This window comes from Pipistrellus hanaki (assembly GCF_964339955.1).
Source record: "Pipistrellus hanaki genome assembly, chromosome: 8".
NCBI lineage: Eukaryota > Metazoa > Chordata > Mammalia > Chiroptera > Vespertilionidae > Pipistrellus > Pipistrellus hanaki.
The window spans coordinates 24,885,845-24,908,650 of record NC_140510.1 but is presented as its reverse complement, the minus strand read 5'-3'; the positions used below and the strand labels follow the sequence as shown (position 1 = coordinate 24,908,650).

At 37.3% G+C, this 22,806-nt stretch overlaps 1 protein-coding gene across 4 annotated transcripts in view; it reads left to right on the top strand.

Annotated features, from left to right (window-relative positions):
* Positions 1–22,806, top strand: part of ZEB2 (zinc finger E-box binding homeobox 2) — a 134,720-nt gene that overhangs the window by 90,091 nt on the left and 21,823 nt on the right. For all 4 annotated transcript variants that reach the window (XM_084893319.1, XM_084893320.1, XM_084893318.1 and 1 more), the window contains exons 3-4: positions 112–369; positions 5,231–5,302. In XM_084893319.1, the coding sequence (XP_084749445.1) occupies positions 112–369; positions 5,231–5,302 (330 nt within the window). The remainder of the gene's footprint in view (positions 1–111; positions 370–5,230; positions 5,303–22,806) is intronic.

Here is a 22,806-nt window from a genome sequence, read left to right as displayed (position 1 = left end):
CGGTTGAGCCATTACGTTGTGAAAATATTATTTCCCATTTAAACCATGAGGGGCGACTGATATTTTTCAACAAGTGTTTAGAGCGTGTGTCCTGTGCTTCCTCCTCCACAGTGCTCAACTATGACAATGTAGTGGACACGGGCTCCGAGACCGATGAGGAGGACAAGCTTCAGATTGCTGAGGAGGACGGGCTGGCCAACCCCCTGGACCAGGAGCGGAGTCCAGCTGGCGTGGCCAACCATGAGTCCTCCCCGCACGTGAGCCAAGCTCTGCTGCCCAGAGAGGAAGAGGAAGATGAGATAAGGGAGGGCGGAGTGGAACATACCTGGCACAGCAGCGACATTCTGCAAGCCTCTGTAGATGGTCCAGGTAAGTGTCAGAAAACACTTGGCCCCTGGCCGGTGCCCTCTTACGCTAATCTCTCCTACCTCGTGGACCAGCCACAACCAGACAATTAAAATATTTCTTCCCATGGCCCTGGCAGCGTAGAGATACCAAAGCTGGCGACAAATGATGAAGCGATAGCCGTGTGATCACGTTTCACCACTGACACCTTAGGAAGGGGTTAGGTTTCGGTGCTGTAGCATGTTGCATACAGGCACACACCGCACGGAGTACCTGCACCAGGTGTGTGGTGTGCGAGCCACATAGCATGATCCAGATCTGTGCTTTCGGGATAGAACTTGGAAGCCACGTGAGCACCCACAACTGACATCATTTTGAAAGTTTCGTGTGGAAATGGTGCAGCGATATCAACGAAAGAGCTGCCAGGGTAATGTTGTCGCAGTGTCTGTCTGACACCTCCTGTTCTAAGCCAACCATCTAATCATCCTCCTTTGCGAAGTGTGAATGTGATTTCACACTTTTACCTGGTCAGGTAGCTTCTTTATTATTTAACAGCTAAGCACTTGATAATGATGCCGGGCTATTTCTGGGGAATCTCTGGGGAAGGAAAAGTGGCCCGAGGCCAGCTGTGATAAAAAATAAGGTAAATGATGTTCAAACTAAAACTTGGTTTGCCACAGGGTGGATGGAAATGATTCGGTCTAGGCTTACTTAGGATGGAACATCACGAAGGTGTGACAGGATTAGCAAAAGAGAAGTAGTCTTAGTCTCCAGTATTCCCTCTGCTCATCCTTACTTGGGAAGGTGGCCTATAATTTTTTAAAAATGACTCCTAATTCACCATTGTGTCTCCTTAATCTCGAGTCCCAGCACCCAGAGAAAGTCATCATGGTTTACCCCACCTTTTTTTTTCTTTGCAATAAAAATAACAGCAGGTTTTTATAGATAGGTGAAGTGAGGGGGAAGGGAAATAGGCACGAGTCTACCTATTGCATGCCAACTGTAAGAGAAAATTAAAATAAAGAGTCTACCTATGTGCTAGTGTGATGTCGCAGACTACACACATTGAACATAGGCAGAGGAATTGTTTGGTATTCTGGAAGGAGGAAAATAAAAGCACTTCCACTAACCAAAGAAAATTAAATGTGAAGGAAAAAAAAATAGAAGAAAAAGACTGATGGCAGTGTGAGTGCGGTGTATTTGTTTTCTCGTTGTCCTGATATACTGTGCCAAGTTTTGTACTCTTTCTGTTTCCAATTTTGCTTTCGGTGAAGGTTTCTCGAATCTCAGCAATCCCACACATAAACATTTATCGTTATATCCATTAAGTCTTAAGGTTTTAGATTTTCAACTATGAGGGAGAACTCAGCCAAAGATGCTTGAAAGATAAATACGTTTAATTAGGGGCAGAGGATGATCATTAAAGGAAGTCTGACTGCTGCAGAAGTCATTAACAATCTTAAATGAAATTTTTATTTTTATGATAGCCATTTACATGTATAATAAGAGCCAATGATTCTTGGGAGCAGTGTGACAGAAAAAGAGTGTGGCGAGAACTCATGTAAGACATACTATTTAAATGAGCTGGTGTTAGCTATTCATATTTGTTAATGAACTAGATATGCAGGGCTATAAGAATGAATGTTCTGATGCTTTAAATTTTAATATCTAGAAATCAAGGGTAAGGACCAATTACTCGAATTTCCAACCTTAAAGGAATAATTAATAACGATATAACAAATGTGCCTCTCCAAACTTCAAAAAAAAAAAAAAAGTTTAATTTAAAAAAATTAAGATTGGTAATTGAAAAACAGCCAAAACTCCATGGTAAGCTGTAGGTAGTGTGTGACCACGGCAGCTTTTTCTGTGCTGGTCATGGGTCACGATTCTAAATGTTTTAATATACCATAATCCATACGAATGCCTGTTAGCACCTGTAGTTAATGGTGCCTGAGATACAAATGAACAGGCGGTTCTTTGCTCTTACCTTGATGGTAAATAAACTAGCATTCTGGAGTCACGATAATTGAATAAATTGTAAATCCCTAATCTCATTGGGCTATTTGGACCCAGAAAGTTTACCCGGTTATTACCTGTCTAGTTCTAATGCTTAGTCGTGATTTATTGTCCTTTTTTTTTTTTTTTTATTGTTCCAAAAGTGGTGCCTTGATGTCTAATGAAAAGAAATTGGTCTTAAAACGCCACTCATTGTTTATCCTGACTTTTAGATAACACATATTTCTCCTGATAAAATATTTTTCTTATTTATTGTTCAAAATGCACACTGCAGACAATCACTCTAATTCTGTTGCTGTTTTATTTAGTAGTGTTTTATCCCTGGTGCCTGGCTGTCTACCGTCCTACCTCAGCACATAGCTTCACTCTGAGATAAGCCCCTCTCCCTTGCTCCCGCTCCCTGGCTCTCTGTCCTTTGTCTGCAGGATGCAGGTTTTGAGCTGAAGAGCGCAGTGGAGTTCTAACTGTGCCTTTCCGGTTCCAGCACAATCAGAGTTTTGTGTTTAGAATTGTCCTTGACATTCTTTTGTCCCACAATGGTGTGGACACAGTGTGCTGGAAACCATGACATCATTATCACTGACACAGACTTAAATAAATCACCTGCATCTTGGCCTCTTTCTGCTTATTCAAGGATTCTTCATCATCAGGAAGAAAGTGCCCTTTATTTTCACAAACCTTCATCCCAAGGGTTACTGGAAAATGCAAACTTTTACAAGTGTTTTAAAAATAAATATACTATGTGGTTTCAGACACAGTGTGCTGAGTCAGAGGTGTCTTGGAAAATGTGTAAGGTTAGGCGTGAGGCGGAGAGACAGCCAGCACGGCCATTAATGCAGAGGGGATATTCCTAACCTCAGAATCACTATGTTTTCCTGAGCACGGGTCACGTGGAACTTCATAGGCAGATGCACAGGGCTTCAAATACATACCTGGAAAGGCACAGTGTGTCACTTTAATAAATTGAGCTTGGTATTTAAAAAGAGTAGGTTGGTGCTCAGTAAATGGAAGCAAAGTGCATTCTAGGTAAAAAGTGACACCATTGCAGTTGCACCATCTCTGGTAAAAGTTACGACAGAGTCCAGTAGACACGAATTGCCGACTCCACATTTGCACTCCCAGCATATTAATAATTTGGGAAGCAACCACCTACTGTCACTTCTCTTTACTTTTTCATAAGAAAATGACAATGAGGAAGGAAGTGCAGCAGAAATCTTGAACATCACCACTATTATGCAAAAAAAAAAAAAAAATGCTGTTAAACTGTTTTCCCCTCAGTGACTTGATCTCTCAGATGGAAAACTTATGATACTTCTGACTCGCAGCTACCAGAAATCACATGAGAAGAACGAGGAAGAAACACACAAAAGCTATATTTATATCTAGTACTGAACTTCTGAGAAATACCTTCATTTTATTCCTTGCAGAGACTGATAAAACTACCAGACGAGGGAGCCTTTCAAACAATCAATTATTACAATTGATAATGCAATATTGCTATCTATTGAACTTCTACATGTTTTATGCAAAATGTCTCTGTGAAAATAGGCCTTCAAATAAGAGACAAACTCAGGGCCACGAATGAATTCAATGTGGTTGTACAGTTTAAACAAATATCTTCAAATGTCCTGAATGTTATATGTTCAGTGGCATTAAATTAGCATCTATTTATTATACCTTTCAAGCCAATGATTTTTCAGTTCTGAAACCAGAAACAGACAAGCTGCAGGGTACTAATTGTAAAACATATATTCCAATTTGGCCGTAACATTTGCTAGAACTTGTTCCTTTATCAAATGATTGCAACTAAAATGTGATGAGCAAAAGATGATTATTATAGAATAAATTCGGGAACTCAGAGACCCGTTTACAGAGTTGCTCTTGTTTTAAGTACAATAATTATCACTGGGAAGTATTTATACTGGATCGTGTTTGGTTCTCATTAGTACTGTTGTTGTCAAGATACAATTTTTTTAAAGTCCATGTTTCACTTATGTATTTGGAGGATTTTGAACCTGCCGCTGTTCTTCACTGCCCTCTCGCATAAACTACAATTTGGTGGGCAGAAAAGTCAAGAAACCTCCTGTTTTTCCCACTCTTCACGTTAAAAAAATATTGCGGCCTTTTATCATGTACGCGTCTTCAACTTCAATGTTACATATCTTCATCTTATCAGAACATTGAGCTCTTGTTCTATCTGTATGTTTTCCTCAAAAATGACTCTGATTATCTCCTGGGGCATAAATAAGAAAGGAAGGTATTTGCAGAGGGGTAAGGAAAGGAAGAAGGAAGGCATGATTTCGAAGGTTAGATAAAACAGTGAAACAGGTGTTTTTAATGCTTGTCTTATAAACTGGGCATTTTGAGTTTCAATATGTAGAATTAGATTTAAAAATATATATATATATATATGCATGTGTATATTAGTGCCATACAAAGAGGAGACAAGTATGAAAATAAAATAAGAAATCCTGACTTGCCTCTAACCATCCAGGGTTACTTGAGGCATAGCAGCTAGCATGGCTCTTTGTAAGTGCAAATACTAGTTGCTTTTGACTCTTATTGAAAAAATAATATCTTTCCCCCTGTTTGTCACTAGAACTGCCACCAGAAGAAAAGCCCTTCATTTGCCCCAAATAAGCACCTCTGTTTTTCACAGCTTGCAGTAATGCTTAAAGTAAATAAGTTCTTGTGCAGCTAGCACTATTGGATTCATTCAATTGCCTGAACAAAGCTATTGTTTAGAGGTTTACAACAAGCCTTTTCTGTGTTTCCTTTCAAAGACTCTTCCTTGTTCCTGTGGTTGGCATGCTTAGTATAGTAAGCCTTTTTACAATTTTCAAATGCTAAAGATAATTTTCCCCCACAGAAGAAATGAAGGAAGACTATGACACTATGGGGCCGGAAGCCATGATCCAGACCACAATTAACAATGGTACAGGTGAGTGGAGTTGTCCTGTGTCATGTGGATTTAGTGAGTTGGGGAAAGAATCACTGACCCTTCCATCTGTGATTCCATGATTTCACAATCAAATTAAACATTACACATCTCCTGTTTTTTGCAAATCAGAACTCTCTGTGTTTTTGGTATTTTATTCAGCAAATATACCTTCAACCCCTCATTTTCCCGTGAATGTTGAAAAAGCTGAACTGGATGAATAAACCATTTCAAAACATGAAGTTAGCAAATTTCTGTAATTTTTACTTTAAAAGATTGAACAACTAATTTTAAAATCAGAATAAAATATGCCTCATCTGGCCATCAATTGACATTTGTCATTCAGGATTCAAATGATACAGTGTAATTTTGTTTGTAAAATGTGTTGTTGTTTTTTTCAGAAAGGTAAACCAAATTTCCATGAACGTTGGTCACAAAAATTGGTCATCTGAGTTCCTTTTTATTCTTTCTTTATTTTTAATGCTCAGTGCCCTCTAACACTTCCAAATAGTGTTTCCTAAGCAAAGGTTTTATAAAGAAAAACTGACAGTTTTACTTGTTTTTAGTGGAGCTAAAAGAGAGAGAGAGAGAGAGAGAGAGAGAGAGAGAGAGAGAGAGAGAGAGAGAGAGAGAAGGTAGTAAGTGGTATTTTGTTTTCCTGGGCTACTGCTGCTGGATGGAGTCTCCAGACAGCTGTCAAAGTCCATGTTCTGTCCCCCAACAGCATCTTCTCTCACATTCTCCCAGCGCCAGTGCAAATTTACATAGACTCACTGTGTTTATCTCTTTTCCTGAATAAGGCGAGTTCTTGTTGGTGTTTCAAACAGCCCTTCACACTACCAGTACAAATATTAGCATAGTGCCCCGTATTAATGACCTCTTCCAAAACAACACCAAAAAATAAAATAAAATCACATAACTACTTCCACTCAACTCACCAATCGGGAAAAAAAAAAGTTACAGTTTTGTGAAGTTTTAGAAATGTGAATGATTAAGGTTACATTCATATTTCTCTTATGTTGACGAACATCATAATAAACTGCTCAGTCTGTGCTTCTATTTAGAATGCTTTTATTAATAACTTACAAGGTACTAGTTCACTTTCTTGGGTGTAAAATAAGAAAAATAATGAAAATGTAGTTACAAAAATAAAACTGCACAATATGGGATTTGGGAAAAAGCATAGTATCCTAATTTTTAGGTGTAGCTCTGGCAATAACTAGCTTCTAACCTTGGGCAAGTCAATTACCCTCTTTGGAATTCACTCTTTACACCTGAAACATAGATTGAACTAGTTGCTTCTTAAAAGTGTTTCCAGTTTTAATAGTCTTTGTTGCAGGGGTATCCTCACCATGTCAGATAGAAACAGTACAAAATAACTTCACATAAAATCATCATAATAAATACCATATGTAAGATACTTTCTACCATGTCCCAACTCATGAGGTCAAATATGGATTCATGTTTCTTTTAAAAATAAATATTAAATTTCAACTTCAAGCATAAATAAATGCTAATTTTATTAACTTTATAGGCATTTGAAGTGTCACAAAAGTAAATTTATTCCACAAAATGACAGTTTAATAGCTGTTTGCATGCTAGCTTTAAGATGCCTTTTCTTATACCGCTTGCTACTCCTTATAGTTTATATGTAGTCAGTCAATAAATAAATCAATAAGTATTCATTGACTGTCTTCTCTATGTTCACTGTTGTGGATATGTGTGGTAGAAGATGGGTCAGGCAGTCCAAGACATGGTTATTATTTAATGTAGAAGATGAGACTGACACTCAAAAAATAATAATTAATAAGTGAAAATATGTGATAAATATGTAACCAATGTCAAGAACCATAATTATTTCAAATTATAGAAGTGAGAGAAATCCCATCATGTTAGTATTTAGGAAAGGTTTTATGATGGTGCTGAAACTTGAGCTAAGTACATTTTTCATAGGCACTGAGGAGTGAGGAAGAGCTTTCCAGCAAAGGAGGAGTATGTTAGCCAATGAAGGAAACTTCAATATTTATTCAGAAAATAGAAAAAGGATTTGGCCGGGTCCTAGGAGGCAATTCGTGGAAATGAAGTGGACATTTTAAGTGGAAGCCAGCTGATGGAGAACACAAAGCAGCAAACACAGTTTGGGTCATGTTACACTACTGTGACTTCTTTGGGGGAAGAAACCATCTAGACGTCACTGTAGTCATTCAGGCATAAAGTGATAAAAAGCTTGTCCTAGGGTGGTAACCATGGTGACCCTAGCAACATGACTTCTTACAGATGGACCCAGTGATCCTCTCAGTGAAATAGCTTCAAGATTACACTTAGTGTGATTAGAATACAGCAATACCTTCCATTTCTAGATAAATAGGAAAAAAAAGATCCAATTTTGGGGAGAAGACGTTGAGCTAGTTTTTAAACACAAATATTTTCATATAAAAGTTAGACAAATATGTAGGAGAAGATGAGAATGTCCACTTGAAATGAAGAATTGAAACTCAGGAAATCAGGGCTTCAATTTGAAAATATTTGAGAATCATGTAAATATATTCAGATAGTATTTAATATTTTGGGACTATGAGACTTACAATGGAGAGTGTGTTTATTGAAACAAGTAGAAAGCTGAGGACAGGGTTCCTGGTGGGTAGAAAGAAAAGTCAAATTCATTGAAAGAAAAAAGATTTTAAGAGAGAAGAAATATGAAGTATTCAGAAGACAAAGAAAGAAAGTTTCAAAAGGGAGAGAATGGTCAATTCAGTCAAAAGGCTCAAATAACTACAATTGTGAAAGAATGCTGAGCAAATATACAACAAACTTGGTAATTGGGAATTTACTGCTGATCCTCAGTTCATAACTCAGCCCTGTTAGAGAATAAATACATATCTCCTCCCCACTGTAAGTTACTATATTTTCAACTAGCATCTTTTTAGATGCTAACTACATGGGAAATTAAAATAAGATATGTTTTCTGATTGAAATTACTTATTAATGAACCATATATTTTTCTTCACCCAAGTCCTTCTGATGAGGATCCCGCTGACCTTCTGTAGCCATCCCAACTTAACTGATATCTTCCTCAATGAACTCTTATAGAACATTTCAGCTAACCTTTCCTTAGAGGCTGTAGTGCGCTGTTAATTAATATATTGTCTTTTCCAAATTAGATTGCAAACTCTAAAAGCCTGAATTGTCTTTTAGCTACCACATTGTCTATAAGTGTGCTTTAAAATTAATAGGCTCTCGATAAATGTTTTTATTAATGAATGAATACGGAACTGTTTAATGTCAGATTCCATTTTTCTTTTCTAATCAAAACAGAACCAGTAGACACTGGAATAGATACATTTTTTAGAAATTGCCCTAACCGTTTTGGCTCAGTGGTTGGAGTGTCAGCCCACTGACTGAAGGGTTCCAGGACACGTACCTTGGTTGCAGGCTCGATCCTTGGCCCTTGTTGGGGCAGGTACAGGAGGCAACCAATCGATGTGTCTCTCCCAGATCAGATCGATGTTTCTCTCTCATATCGAAGTTTCTCTATCTGTGTCTCTCCCCCTCCCTTCCATTCTGTCTAAAAATCAGTAGGGGGAAAATATATCCTGGAGTGAGGATTAACAACAACAAAAAAAGTTAAGCAGTTTTTATGGTAAAAAAAAAAAAATTCTTAATAACTGGAATAACTTTTAGAGGGATGACAAAGGCAATGTCTCTAATATTTCTCTCTGAATACTCATCACACAAAATTCATTCCTAGCAAAATGTAAAGAAAAGACCTCTGAAGTTCTTCCTCAATTTTACAAATATACTAAATAGTAATGTTTAACTTTATATAAATAAAGTAGTCTTTTAGAATCTAAAAGCATCTCCTTCATAATCTGCTAAGTTTAAATCTGTAAGAAGAAGTGGGAAGATTTAGTTAAATTGAATCACAGAATTCTAAAATTAAAAGTTACACTCCAGAACAATTCCTTAACTGTAATTTGATAGTTGAGGAAACTTGAAAAAAAACAAAACAAAACAAAACAAAAAAAAAACCTGTCATATAGCTAACTAATGGCAGATTTGGAAATAAATCTAAGTCACCAGACATTTCCTTTTGCCATAAAAGGGTTCCCACCACTCTGAGGAGCTGATGCTGCTAGAAACTCTTTGATATTTACCTACATTGTCTAATTCATCATTAAATACTATGAATTCTACTGTCACACTATCATACATCACTTTTATCATTTTAAATCCTCATCTTTCATTTGAGCTATTATAATATCTTGCTAACTGGGCCCCCTGTTTTCAATTCCTAGTTTCTTTAATACCTTATTCACCCTAGCAAAGTTAGTTAGAAGTTGCTTTTGTGACACTTGGGACAGATGGATAATTGTAACTCATCCCCCATTCCATTTCAGACTCAACCTTGAATGGTTCTCCATTGTTTTCAGAATGAGTAGGCTTTTGGGCTGAGCTGGCCTCCTTATGATCTAACCCCATCTAGCCTTTAATACCACTTCCCAGAATATGCCCCAGCTCAGAAAGGCTGTTTACCGTTTAAACTCCTTTGCCTTTGCTCGTGGTTTGCCTTCAACCTAGGAAGCCACTCATTCTTCCTTAGCCTGGGAACTTTCTTAGCCTGACAACATCACACACCCTCTTAAAGGTCATTTGCACCATCTCCATCTTATAGTCTCCAACTCAGGATTAACCATTCATTCCTTTGAGAGTCTTCTTATAGGATCTATTTCATTCTCTCTCATATTATATTTAGTCACCTGCAGGTATGTTTCTCCTCTCTAAATTGTAAGCTACTTGAGGTCAGGAGTGGTATGGGGTATTGGTTGCTTTATTGCCATAAATCCTAGAATGGTCTAGGTCAGAAATTTTGAAAAAATGAGGGAGCAAATGAGAGACAAACAACACTTGCTTTCCCTTTCACCTTTTCAAACTGACATCTTTCTGATCCTTGTCTGAAATAACTAACCAGGCACTTTCATCTCTCATTATTCTAGTCTGCCAAAGAAGAAACTCCTCCATTACATTTGATTGCTCTCTAGCCTTCATGCACTCCTCTATTTTTCATTTCACATTTTTTTCCAATAATTCATTTCTCATTGTTTAAATTTCCTTCTTAGTCTCCTTAATTCACCTTAGTACTTATCAGGCGAAATCCACATTTTCCTCTGGTATTAAGTGTCATCCACTTCATACCAATAATGATTCATTCTTATCAGACCAAGTCCCCGGTAATATCCAGAATCACATTTATGCCAACCTCAATCTCTGCCCATGCTTTTCCTTGGCACGATAATCTCTCTCTCCCTTTCCCTCCAGTCATCCAAATTCTCCCCACCCTTCAGGGCCAACTCACATCCCATTTCCTTCATGTGGTCATCCTTGAATACCCAAACCACACCAATCTCTTCCTCTCTGAAACCCCACCACCCTCAGGTGCACATGACTAATTTGGGCATGCTGCATTGTTCCTCTTTACTAGTATAGTGTTTGCACCTCTTTCACCTAGTTAATTTCATGAGGATAAAGCAATTCCTTCAGCTGTAAAGTGGAGGTAGATTATATTGATACCTACCTCATAGGATTGATTGTTGAGGTGATTAAATACATTATCTACACTAATAAAAGAATAAGATGCAAATTGACCTTATCTTTGTGATGCTCACCAGCCAATCAGGAATGAGCATGCAAATTAACCCAACAAAGATGGCAGGTTAATTTGCATACACAGGCACCAAGCAGCCAGGGTTGGGACTCTGGCATTCTGCACCACCTAAGCCTCTCCGGGCCTCTGGGCAGTGTTGAAAGGTGGAAAGGTGGCTCTAGGCTGGAGCAAAAAGCCAGGGGAAGGAAGGCCAATTCTTGCACAAATCTTCATGCATCAGGCCTCTAGTATATATACGTGTGTGTGTGTGTGTGTGTGTGTGTGTGTATACATATATATGTGTGTGTGTGTACATATATGTGTGTATATATATATATGTATATATGTGTATATACACATATACATATTAAAAGTGCTCCCCCAAAATATTTTCTTTAATAAGGAAACTATTCCCTGTTTCCCTCAAAGTGCCCAGTTCAGCAGTGAATACACATGGTACACATTATGACTGATAAAATGAATAAATGAATGAACAAGTAATTGGTGGAGAAGAAATGGATTCCGAGAAGGAAGCCCCAGTAGGGGAAGGCATTCCCTGTGGAGGGGGATTAAGTCCAGCATCTTCAGTGTAAAACCAGGATTTAAGTTCTTTACGTCAACTTGTTAAAGGCAAAGGGCAACATCCTAGGGTATTACTACTTTTGACAACAAAGTTAGATTAGCAGCATAGAAAAATTGATTTATAACAAAATAAAGCATTGCAAACTTTGATTTATATTAATAATTTTTCACATTTCATGTAATGTTTCTACATTAGTTTTAATATTTTAAAAATGAAAGAAATTGTGTTTTAACACATAAAACAAAGCATATATTTTCACTAGAAACCTTACATCTTTCTGATGTTAATCAGCTTCAAATTCAGAATGAAATTATTAGAAGTAGAAGTTTTAAGAGTGTGTGAAAAAAAACAAACAAAACTGTTTTCCAAAAAGATTAGAGAAATGGAAAAACTTAGGAGCATTATAAACATGACTTTGCCTGAGAGCCAGTAGTAACAAGGATCTATGGTAGGTACATGGTGATCATTAGCATTAATGCTGTTTCACGTGCATTTCAAGACCCAAAATAAGCCCCTGTTGTTTTCTCTTTGAAAGTGTGGAAGTTATATTTACTCAGACAATCTACTACTCTAGTTGTAAAGGAATACTAATAACCACCTGCATCGTTGCTTCCTTTGCTGGGAAAAGAAAAACACCTTGCAGCTAGAAACCGGGCAAAGCCAATTTAGGTCTCCATTCTTAATCTTACATAATGCAAGCGAATTATTATCCAAAAAGTCACTACATATATTGACTCTAAATATAGTCATTAAATATGCTTCCAATATTTTAAGAATAATTCATACCTGCTTTTACATATGAAAGGCAAATGTTGTTTTGGGGTGCTCCAGATTCTAGAGTTAGATAAACTACATTTGAATTTTGTCTCTACCAATTACTTGTTACATGAACTTGAATATATAATAAGCCTTCATTTCTACATCACTAAAGTGAAAATAATGATTCCCCGTGTACAAAGTCTCATTGTAGGGATTAAGTGGCAGGGCATTTTTAAAATACTTAATACAAAGCTTACCATATACGAGATGCTCACTTGTTTTGTTTTGTTTTTGCCTATTTGCATGTACAAGTAAGATTTAAACTACATTATTCATTAAGAAATACTATAAATGTATTCTGAACTGTTACCTCCCTTCACATTGGTTCCTCACAGACTCCTTCTCTAGAAAACAAAAAGACACTACTTAACAAATTTAGAGCGGAAGTACTAACCATCAATTTTAAAAGCCTTTGCCAATTAAATTCCTTGGACTTCTTGGAAAACTACCCAGACAAGTTTCCTTTCACTGTCCTCACAATGCATTTGAGGTTAAAATATAAAGATTTAGAAGGAATAGCCTAATTTTCAATCTAACATCATCTTTAACTAGCATCCTTTTTTAAATGTGGAAGAGGGTTTGGTAGTCTTTATAATGTTTGTGTATAATGATGATGAAAGCTATCAGAGATTTTCCTTTGCTTGGTCACTGATTAGCATCAGGAATCACATTTTTTTTTCTTCCTGCCCTGGATAACAATCAATAAACAACGAATAAAATGTTTGTCACTTGTTAATAACCACTAAAATAGATTCATCTTCTTCAGTCAGAGTATTTGTTTTGTGCAAAATTTGAACTGAGGCTTAAGAAAGAAACTTTAAGGAAATAGAAAATCTAATTCCAGTCCTTAAGGAATGAAAAATGTAGTGTCAGTAGAAAAAACTAAAACCTTAATGACAGAAAGGCAACATTTACAAATCCTCATTAGCTACTCAGATCACTAGTCACTTAGGGAGACCCTACTAGGTGCAAGGCATTTTGGTAGGCATCATTAAAGATACAATGAATAACCACTGTCATTAAAGGCTTACATTCAATTGGGTGAATAAAACAATGGTGGATGAATAAGAAATGTTTAACACAATGTTAGACATACTAAATGTATAATCATTGCTAGCCATTCTTCTTATTAATTATTTAAATAATATATGGATTAATATGTTTATTTGAAACACAACAAAGCTATGTAAGTTCGGGTGAAAAAGCGTTCCATATCGCAAAGGGCTTCTGACAGAGTATAAGTTCAATTATTGGGGACATGAAGACAAGAGGTTGTAAACTTAAAGGAAGATTCTCTTCAGGACAAAGGCTTGTTGAACATGCCTCTGCAAATGAGAGCAAGGAAGAAAAGCTGAACATGTGAGACTGGGTGAAAGATGGAGTAGGTTATCAGAAGAGCTGTGAGGGTATAGCTCTAGAAGACAGCCTTGGTTTTGGGAAGAGACACATGTTTAGCAATAAGATTTAAAAAGAAAGGAAGAATAATGGCTGAGAGATTTTGGTTGAATTTAAGATAGTTTAGGGAATTCACATCACATGAGTTGCATTCTTTGAAGTAAGTAGGAAAAGAACTCATCAGTTGACAGACAGTAAGGGAATGAGAGAAGGGTTGGAATCTAGAGGGGTGAAAATGTAGAGCAGTTGCTGTGGACAATGTATGGAGATTCAATTACCATAAAAGAATATCCTATTTTGATAACACAGACCAGTGTTCAGTAAACCACGGCTCTCGAGCCACACAGAGCTCTTTGGCCCCTTGAGTGCGGCTCTTCCACAAAATACCACGTGCAGGTGCGCACATACAGTGCGATTGAAACTTCCTGGCCCAAGCGCAGAAGTCGGTTTTTGGCACTATGAAGCCAGGATTCCCCATGGACTATCTTTTGAGTAATAAAGTTTTCCAAAATGACAATAATGGCAGCCTGGGGTAAATATAATACTAGGACGAGTGCCATTTTACTAGAGCTATATAGGTAGTGTTGTAAAACATAATGGAGAAAATTGATGACTTAAACTACAAAAATTATGATTAGAGATTGGAGGTTTTTTTAGGGTAGAGGTTAAGTTTGCTCTTTTCCGTATTTCCTCTCTGTAGGCACCATGTTCACATAGCCTTGGTGGTTGATAAAAAGGGTTATTTGTTGAATTAATGAATAAATGAATAAAAACTAGATGATAAATAAATTAATAAAATAGGAACACTGGTTTGAAAGGGTAATGTGAAGTAAGAAGTATGTTGACTCACCCTCCTTGCTCTTTGTGGGAAAACAGATGAAAGCAGGAGTAGTAGCAACATAGGTAAGGCTGTGAGGGATGGGAAATTATCGAGAGATGACACAGTTTCATTCACTGGAAGAAGTGGATTGCATAGAGGAAGATATCATTAAGCATGTGGGAGACTAAACAAGTAATATGCGAGATGGAAAAGCAAAATGAACTGTGAATAAAGTCTCTAATCCTAAATTAAACTTGAGATACTTCTATTTACTATAACCATAATAGTTCATACAAATTCACCTTTGCAAGGTGCTTCATGAAGTTACTCTGTATTGAGTGCCCTTAGAAACATGATTAAAAATAAGAAAAGTCCAAATTTGGAAAATTTACAATTCTTAAATATTAAATGGAAATTTTAAATAAGCATCTCAAATGGAGTTTGAAGTACTTTTATGATGTTTTTGCTTTGCCCTGATAGACTTAGACATGGATTAACCAGTAAGAAATAAGAAGGGACATTAAAAAAAATAGAGGAAGAAATTAAAATGTAATCTTTTATTTACACTGAATTTGGCATTTACATTGGCTTTCCCCATACAAATTTCATGATGTTTTAATGTTGTTTAGAACTATTTATAATGTCATAGTGTTCTCAGCCTCTAGAAGCTATTCAGATCATAACCAAGCAGTTGGGCATGATGAGAAACTAAAACGATGGGGTTCTCTCATTCTTTCCCTCATAATGAGTCATTATGATATGGTTGAAAACTAATGGGTTAAGAGTGGAGACACATGAATTCTCCATCCAGCTTTTCTGGAAATCATTTGTGTCACTTTGCATGAATGGTGGACCTCACTGTACCGTAGTTGTGTCATCTGGTAAATGAGGAAATTTCGGACTCCACACCACCCTAGCCCTCTTTCTAATAACATTTTACCCAAAAGCATGGACAAAGAAAACGAAAATTGAGGGGCTGCTATGTTTGGCGTGGGAGGGGGCCATTCTCTGGGATCCTGCCTCATGATATCATCATACCCAGGACAGCATAGTCACAGGGCCCTGAGCTTGAAGGGCCTCACTCTTGGCTCATTGCTTTGCTGTTGACATGTTGCACTAGGCCCCACAAATGATGTAGCCAGATCTGCTTATACTTCAAACAATGCACTATGAAAATAGCAGAGTATAAGCCAGAATGGGAAGGGATGGGATCAGAGATTTGAGTCCTAAAGTATCACATAGAAATACGAATTCTGTTCAGGTTTACAGAATCTTTTCCAGGTGTCTACTGAAAAATTGAATCTTGAGTACAGATCTAGATCTAGATTCAAAATCTTGCTTGAATGAGAAGCATTATGGGCCAAGGTATAACTCTCCTCAATTGGTAATATTAGTGGTGAGGATAGCAGGCTAGCAAGCGGTTAAGCCTCCTTAAGCACGAATTCTGAGTCATATTATTAACACAGGGAAAGTGAAGGAAATAGTAAGACATGTTCTGTACCTTTATTATTATCTTGGTTTAAAAAGTTCCAAGTTTACATGGAGATTAAATTTAAACTTTTTAATTAGCTAGCTTTCTTATATGGGTAACAGAAGCCACACAATTTTGATCTTGAGGTACTTCTCAGCAAGGGTTGAGTGGATGTATAGTGTTAACCAATTGTGCAAGGTCAGTTTATTAGATAATTCAATTTAGTGCCTAAACATTTAACAAGGGGTCATATTCATATAAAGCAGGGGTCTTCAAACTACGGCCCGCGGGCCACATGCGGCCCGCAGAGGAGTCTGATCCAGCCCGCCAGGTTTTTTGGGCAGTGAGCGCAGCCGAGGTGTTACAGTAGGGATTAGTAGTTCATATAGTCCGGCCCTCCAGCTCTCTGAGGGACCGTGATCTGGTCCCCACTTTAAAAAGTTTGAGGACCCCTGATATAAAGCATGCCATTTTCTTCTTTTGTATGATAGCAATAACATTGTTATATGATGGAAGAGTTTTATCATCCAGTCAGGTATGTCTTACAAATTATTGTTTTAATTTTTAAGTTAATTTCCTACAATAAGTTTTCAAACATAAAGTAGAGAAAAGATAGGTTCTGAGCAGGGAAAACAGAAGTAGCAGGTTGGCAGGTTGGGCGGGAGGGTCATTTTCAGACTATAGTCAGTGTACACCAAGAAGAGCCTGTCCCTTCCTGGCTGATGAATGCTGTGGTTTTATTAGCTTTGTTTGTGATGAGAAGCAGCTAACTTCACAGCAAGGGTTCCCACATAAAAGAACTGACATCCCGAGCTTTCTGAGTGTCTCCCTCTTTCATTCAGCAAATATTCAGTAAGCACTGTGTTCCTTGTGGCAGCATCTGTAGTTTTCAGGCAGCTCCAAAATAGAGTTTCTAAATCTGTGGATGTGGATCCTCCACCAGAAAACTGTGTTGATTTGAGTTTTTAATCTAGAAGAATATGGGGTGAAAAAAAGAGCAAATTGATTAAGGTGATTAAGTGAAATTATGAAATTATGAAACTTCAGGGATACTACAGAAAGTATATATTGGCTCATTTTACAAGTGAGGATATTGAAATATAAAAATAATAAGTAACTGAGCCAATATGAGGAGTCCAGTGACCAGAATCTAGTCTAATCATTTAGTGATTGAGCATTAGCTGTTTGCTGGCACAGTACAGGGACCTGGTAGTAAAATCAGAATAAGACATGATCCATGCCTCTGCCAGCTCACAGATATGTAAACAACAGATAACAGGTGACATAAGTTCGAAAGTTGAGATAGGCAGATGATATTCAGTCACTGTAGACCGTGAGGGTATGAACTCGGGGTAAAATAGTCAGAAAGGCTACCTGACATCAGGGCAGTTTTGTGCTGTTTCGGCAAACCATATTACTGAATGCTTGCTGAGCCAGGTGAGTCGGAGAACTGAATTCCCAGAGTAGTGATTCTTAAACTCGGTGAGTGTCAGAATCTGCTAACAGACTTGTTAAAACACAGATTGCTGATTTCATAGGTCAGAGTTAGAGCCTAAGCCACTGCATTTCAAACAGATTCCCAGGTAATACTCATGCTTCCAGCCTGAAGACCACATTTTGAAACCACTGCCCTAGCATCCGTACATGTTGTGTAACACTGAAAGCTCAATGAATTGCTGGGCAAAAACATCTTACTTTATAAACCCCTTTAAAATATAATAAAATTGTCTGTGAGTCTTTTTGGTAATATACACAATTCCAAATTTTTAGATTCTACAGTATTGTGGAAGATAATGCATGTTATCTAACTTGGGGAATTTTTTTTTTAAGGCATGGCTTCTGTAGGATACATAGCAATCAAAACTGTCTAAGGGTTAGTAATCTCTCAATCTTGATATTCACAATCCCCTGCTATAAACCCAACTTTAAAATTAGACTCCGTCCCTGGCTGGGCTACTTCCTGGTGTCTGGGGAGATATTTGATCCTGCAGAGAAGTACAGATTCCTATCTCCCCGCTCCTTCTGCAATGCTCTCTGCTAAAGCTCTTGCATGTGGGACTCTCATTGGCATCAGAATACGCGTTCCCTCGAGAAAGCCATGTCAGAGCAGGCGTGGAGAGAGCAGCCCAGAACCTGTACGAATTCCCAAGAAGGGAAGAAAACTCTATCACTTTAGATGAGCCTTTCCTGGCTTTACAAACACCGCTGCAGCAATCGGAGGCTCTGGTGGGTTGCCCCATAGCTCTGTAATGAGAACAAGATTGTCCTCGGCCCTCACGGTTGTTTTAGATGCCTGGCACCCATATGCATGTTGGGAGCCTTCTGCAGAAAGGCACACATGCGTTTTTTTATGATGAAATGCTTATACTCCATTAGTTAGTCAACTTCAAACCAAGTAGCGTGAGAATTTTTACTCCTCAACAGATGCTGAGCATGGGCTTCTTTCTAAAACATTCAGTACAGATGACTAAGTTAAAAATAATTTTCTAATCATGCAAAATGTTAATAAAGAGACAAGTTTTCAAAAAGATGATGAATATTACTACATTTGTGATGGTTTCTTCTGGAACCTTTGCCGGGATATATCAAGTGAGTAAATGCCAGATTATGTATCATTTTTGCCTCATACTGAGGGAATATCCATATACATGTATATACATATTATCCCCAGCAATACATAAAGGCATTTATATGTCTATATATTGATGATTCACAAATATTTTATGTAAGTGTCTCTACATATGAGAGTCACAGTACTAGGAAAAAATTATTAATCAATATGATTGTGTCCTACCCCAACCACACTCTGGCACTAGTACTCACTCAATAAATAGTTATTAAACCTGGGGATGGATGGATGATTCCACTCAGGCTCTTCTAGAGCCTCCAAGATATTTTTCTTTCCAGAATTATTTATTCATTTTGATGTTTATTAAAATGGCTTAGCATAATATTCAAATATATTTCTTCAATTTCTAATGAAAATTAAAAACATGTTGGGTACTAGACAAGTGATAATAAAGTACCTGTCTTCCTACATGAACCCATACTTGTTACAAATAAAGAAAATAAATGTTGAGACAATAAAAGTGAAGAGAGGAAAACAGAAAAGGAGAAGGGTTAAGTCTCCTAATTAAACTACTTGTAAATATTAAGTAAAACTCACTTTTAAGAATCTTTGAGAAAGAATCTTAAATAATTCAATAATGGGGTGAGTGTGTGTGACTGATTTGAAGACCAATATATCTCTTTTATTTAGAGTTCTGTTAACATTGCCTGTTTTTATTTATTTTATTATTGTTGTTGTTATTACTTTGTCCTCACCCAAGGATATTTTTTCCATTGGTTTTGAGCAAGAGTGCAAGGGTGACACGGAGAGAGAAACTTTAATGTGAGAGAGACACATCAATTGGTTCCCTCCTGTATGGTCCCTAACCAACTGGGGCTGGGGATCAAACCTGCAACCCAGGTATGCGCCCTTGAACAAGAACCGAACCTGTGACCCTTTGTTTTGTGGACTGACACTTTAACCATTGACCCACACTGGCTAGGACAACATTGCCTCTTATTTAGTCAATAATTTTTAAAATCAGTCCATAGTGATAACTACTATCACCTATCTAACAATATCAATCTCACCTGGCTGGTGTGACTTAGTGGTTGAGCATTGACCTATGAACCTGGAGGTCGTGGTTCAATTCCCAGTCAGGGCATATGCTTGGGTTGCAGGCTCGATTCCCAGTAGGGGGCGAGCAGGAGTTAGCTAATCAATGATTTTCATCATTGTTATTTCTATCTCTCTCTAAAAGTAATTTTAAAAAATAAAAATATCAATCTTTATCATAAGCTAGACATAAAGGCATTTATGAAAGTATTATTGATAAGCAACATTAGTGAGAGAAAGAGACAATCATATTTACAAGAAATTTGAGGCTTTTTCACTTGTAGGGAACTAGAAATTTAACCTAACAATAATAAAATACATGTGGCTATGAGGAAACATTTTTAATTAATGAAATTCCTTTTTTAGACAGAGAAGGTTTACTTGACCTTCACGAAGGTTGAGATATTTGCAAGACAGAAGGGTAAATTTTAGGACTAAATACAAAATCTCTGGAGAAGGTTTGGGAAGAAATTACTTGAGGCTTCTTGCGAATTTCATTGTGGTTTGATCATAAATACCATGCAAATATCCTTTGTCAGTGTGTTTTGGCAGTTCTTCCTAGGAGACCAAGGGGTGAAGAGGATTACCAAAAAAAAAAAAAAGGTTGATTTTAGACTAGAAAAATGCAGTGGGGAATTCTATAATTTTCTAGCCAATTTTCTACCTCATTCCTGTGTCCACTATACAGTATTCCAAAATCTTTACAGAAACCAAAACTGCAAACTTCGAATTGAATCAAAACTTCATCTCTCTCAACAATTTTGAGAATAACCAAAATGTAATCTCATAATTGTTCTACTACAGCAATTAGCCTGCTTCAGGGTCTAAGAGACTAAAACACTCAGGCTTAAAGTTAGAAAAGGGAATGTCCTGGGTCACAGAATCTAGGGAGGTGGACCACAGAGCTCCTGGAAGAAGAGGTGTACCTTGACCTCATAAACAAATACAGCCAAGAATGCCCTGTCTGGACCTGCTCTTTGTCTCTACTTTTCTCTGTTTACCTGCATCATCCTCTCTCTTCATAAATCTTATTCTATATGGGATATATCAATTCCTTGGTTGTACATCTTATAGATGTAGTCACTTGCGGGGAATAAACTTCTTTGATGCTCTCTTTAGAACAAAGTCCTAAAATCATAGGGAAGGGATTGGTCCAGCCTACCCCTGGACCTTGTGGCCTGTTGACTGAAAGACTCAGATTACTCCACTTCACATGCAACTTAATTCACTATGACTAGGGAAGCAAGATCATGCAATAACATGACAGCTGCCTTGGGTATCATAAGGCAACAGGGAAAATGGGGAGCTGTTCCAGGCAAAGGAGAATGTTGTGGTGTGTGGCAGGAAAACCATAGCAGCACCAGGCAAAACCCACATTATATCCATGATGGTTATACATAGTTCATGGAAGGCTAGGCTCTAGCCACTTAAATGATTCTCGGTATTGAGATATATACTGAGGGGCCAGATTATTATGATCTCTGAACGCAAAATAATCTGGCCACTCAGTATGTATATATTAGAGGCTTGGTGCATGAATTTGTGTATGGATGGGGTCTGGCCAGCCTGTCCAGAGGGGAGGAGACATGGGCAGTTGGCCAGCCTGCCTGCTGGTCAAACTCTTGGTCAAGGAGACAATTTACATATTTGTCTTTTATTATATAGGATATACACTGAATGGCCAGATGACTATGCATTCAGAGATCATAATAATCTGGCCACTCAGTGTATAACTAATAGCGTACCTATACCACATGAAGCAAAGTCCTGATGGAGCAAATAGAAGTAAATGATTGAGTGCTATCTTCTTCATGAAACTCTTTTTGAATACTTATGTAGGCCCTATCGAATGAACTCTTACAAGTATTTATGATTGCCACTTCAGTTTATCACATAATTGTTGTACAGTTGTTTGAATAGTAGGCCTAAGTTTCTAGCTCAACTATAGGTATCTTATGCTTCCTTTGACTAGAAGACTTCTATATCAAGATTAGTGTTAAGGACATAATTTATTCCATATGTAATCCATAAATGGTTTTTAAGAGCCTAGTAATTGCTAGGCAACATCCTCAATCATAATATAAAGATAATCAAAGACGATCCTTAAAGAAAGCACAAAATTTCCTGTTTTTTGTCTCCATGTCACTTGGCACAGAAGTCTAGCATGGCCAAATTGGATCTCACAAGTGAATTGCCTCTCCAAACACCAGTGGTGTATCTAGATGCAGTTCAGTTTGCCTATCCAGAAAAATCAGGATTTTCCTCCCTTTTAAGCAAAAAAGCTATTAATGCAAATCCAAATTAATTTGCATTTGATTACATTTCTGATGGAAACATTCATGTGCAAATCAAAATTCATGCAAAAAATAGCCAGATAATTCAAATAGTTGCTGAAATATCAAGATAAAATTAGGATGTTAAATGTACATCTATCATATCTACTAGGATAAGGATCTTTAAATGGGACAATGGTCTTGTAATGTCTTGAACATTTAACATTTGAGTAGATCAGGGTTCAGAAGGAAGCTATTGCATTACTTTCTACTGCCAGAGTGATGAAAAAGAAGTCAGTCATTGGTCAAATCCATTAAGTTGTTCAAAACAGGTTCATCTTGGCTACGCCATTTTGCCCCTTTGTCTTGTCCTTAAAAACAAAAGATTTTGATAGACCTGAAGTGATTTTGATTATCCCAAACCATGGACAGATAGGTTGTGCTAGTTGGCAGTTGTTTCATACTTTCTAGTGACTTAATGGTGCAAGTTAAATGGCCCCATCACAATCATTACCAATAAGTATGTTTTGGGAAACATCCACAGCATCAGGAGTGTACCAGTGGAACAGTGATCTGGCTTATTCTTCTAAAAAAAAAAAAAAAGTATTTCATGATTCTATGATTCTAAGAAAACATTTAAGCCAAATTTTAAAATATAAGCTACTAATCCACTATTGCACGTTCCACGGCTTTATACGAAGGACATATAGGTCTTGGAATCATACCATTGCTCTTGTTAATATTAACAGAAGTTGGAGTGGCAAAAGAGAAAGTTTTGAGATCATGGTATTTAAGATTCCTAGCACTTAGTTTAATAGTCTACAAAGCGTAATGCTTCTCT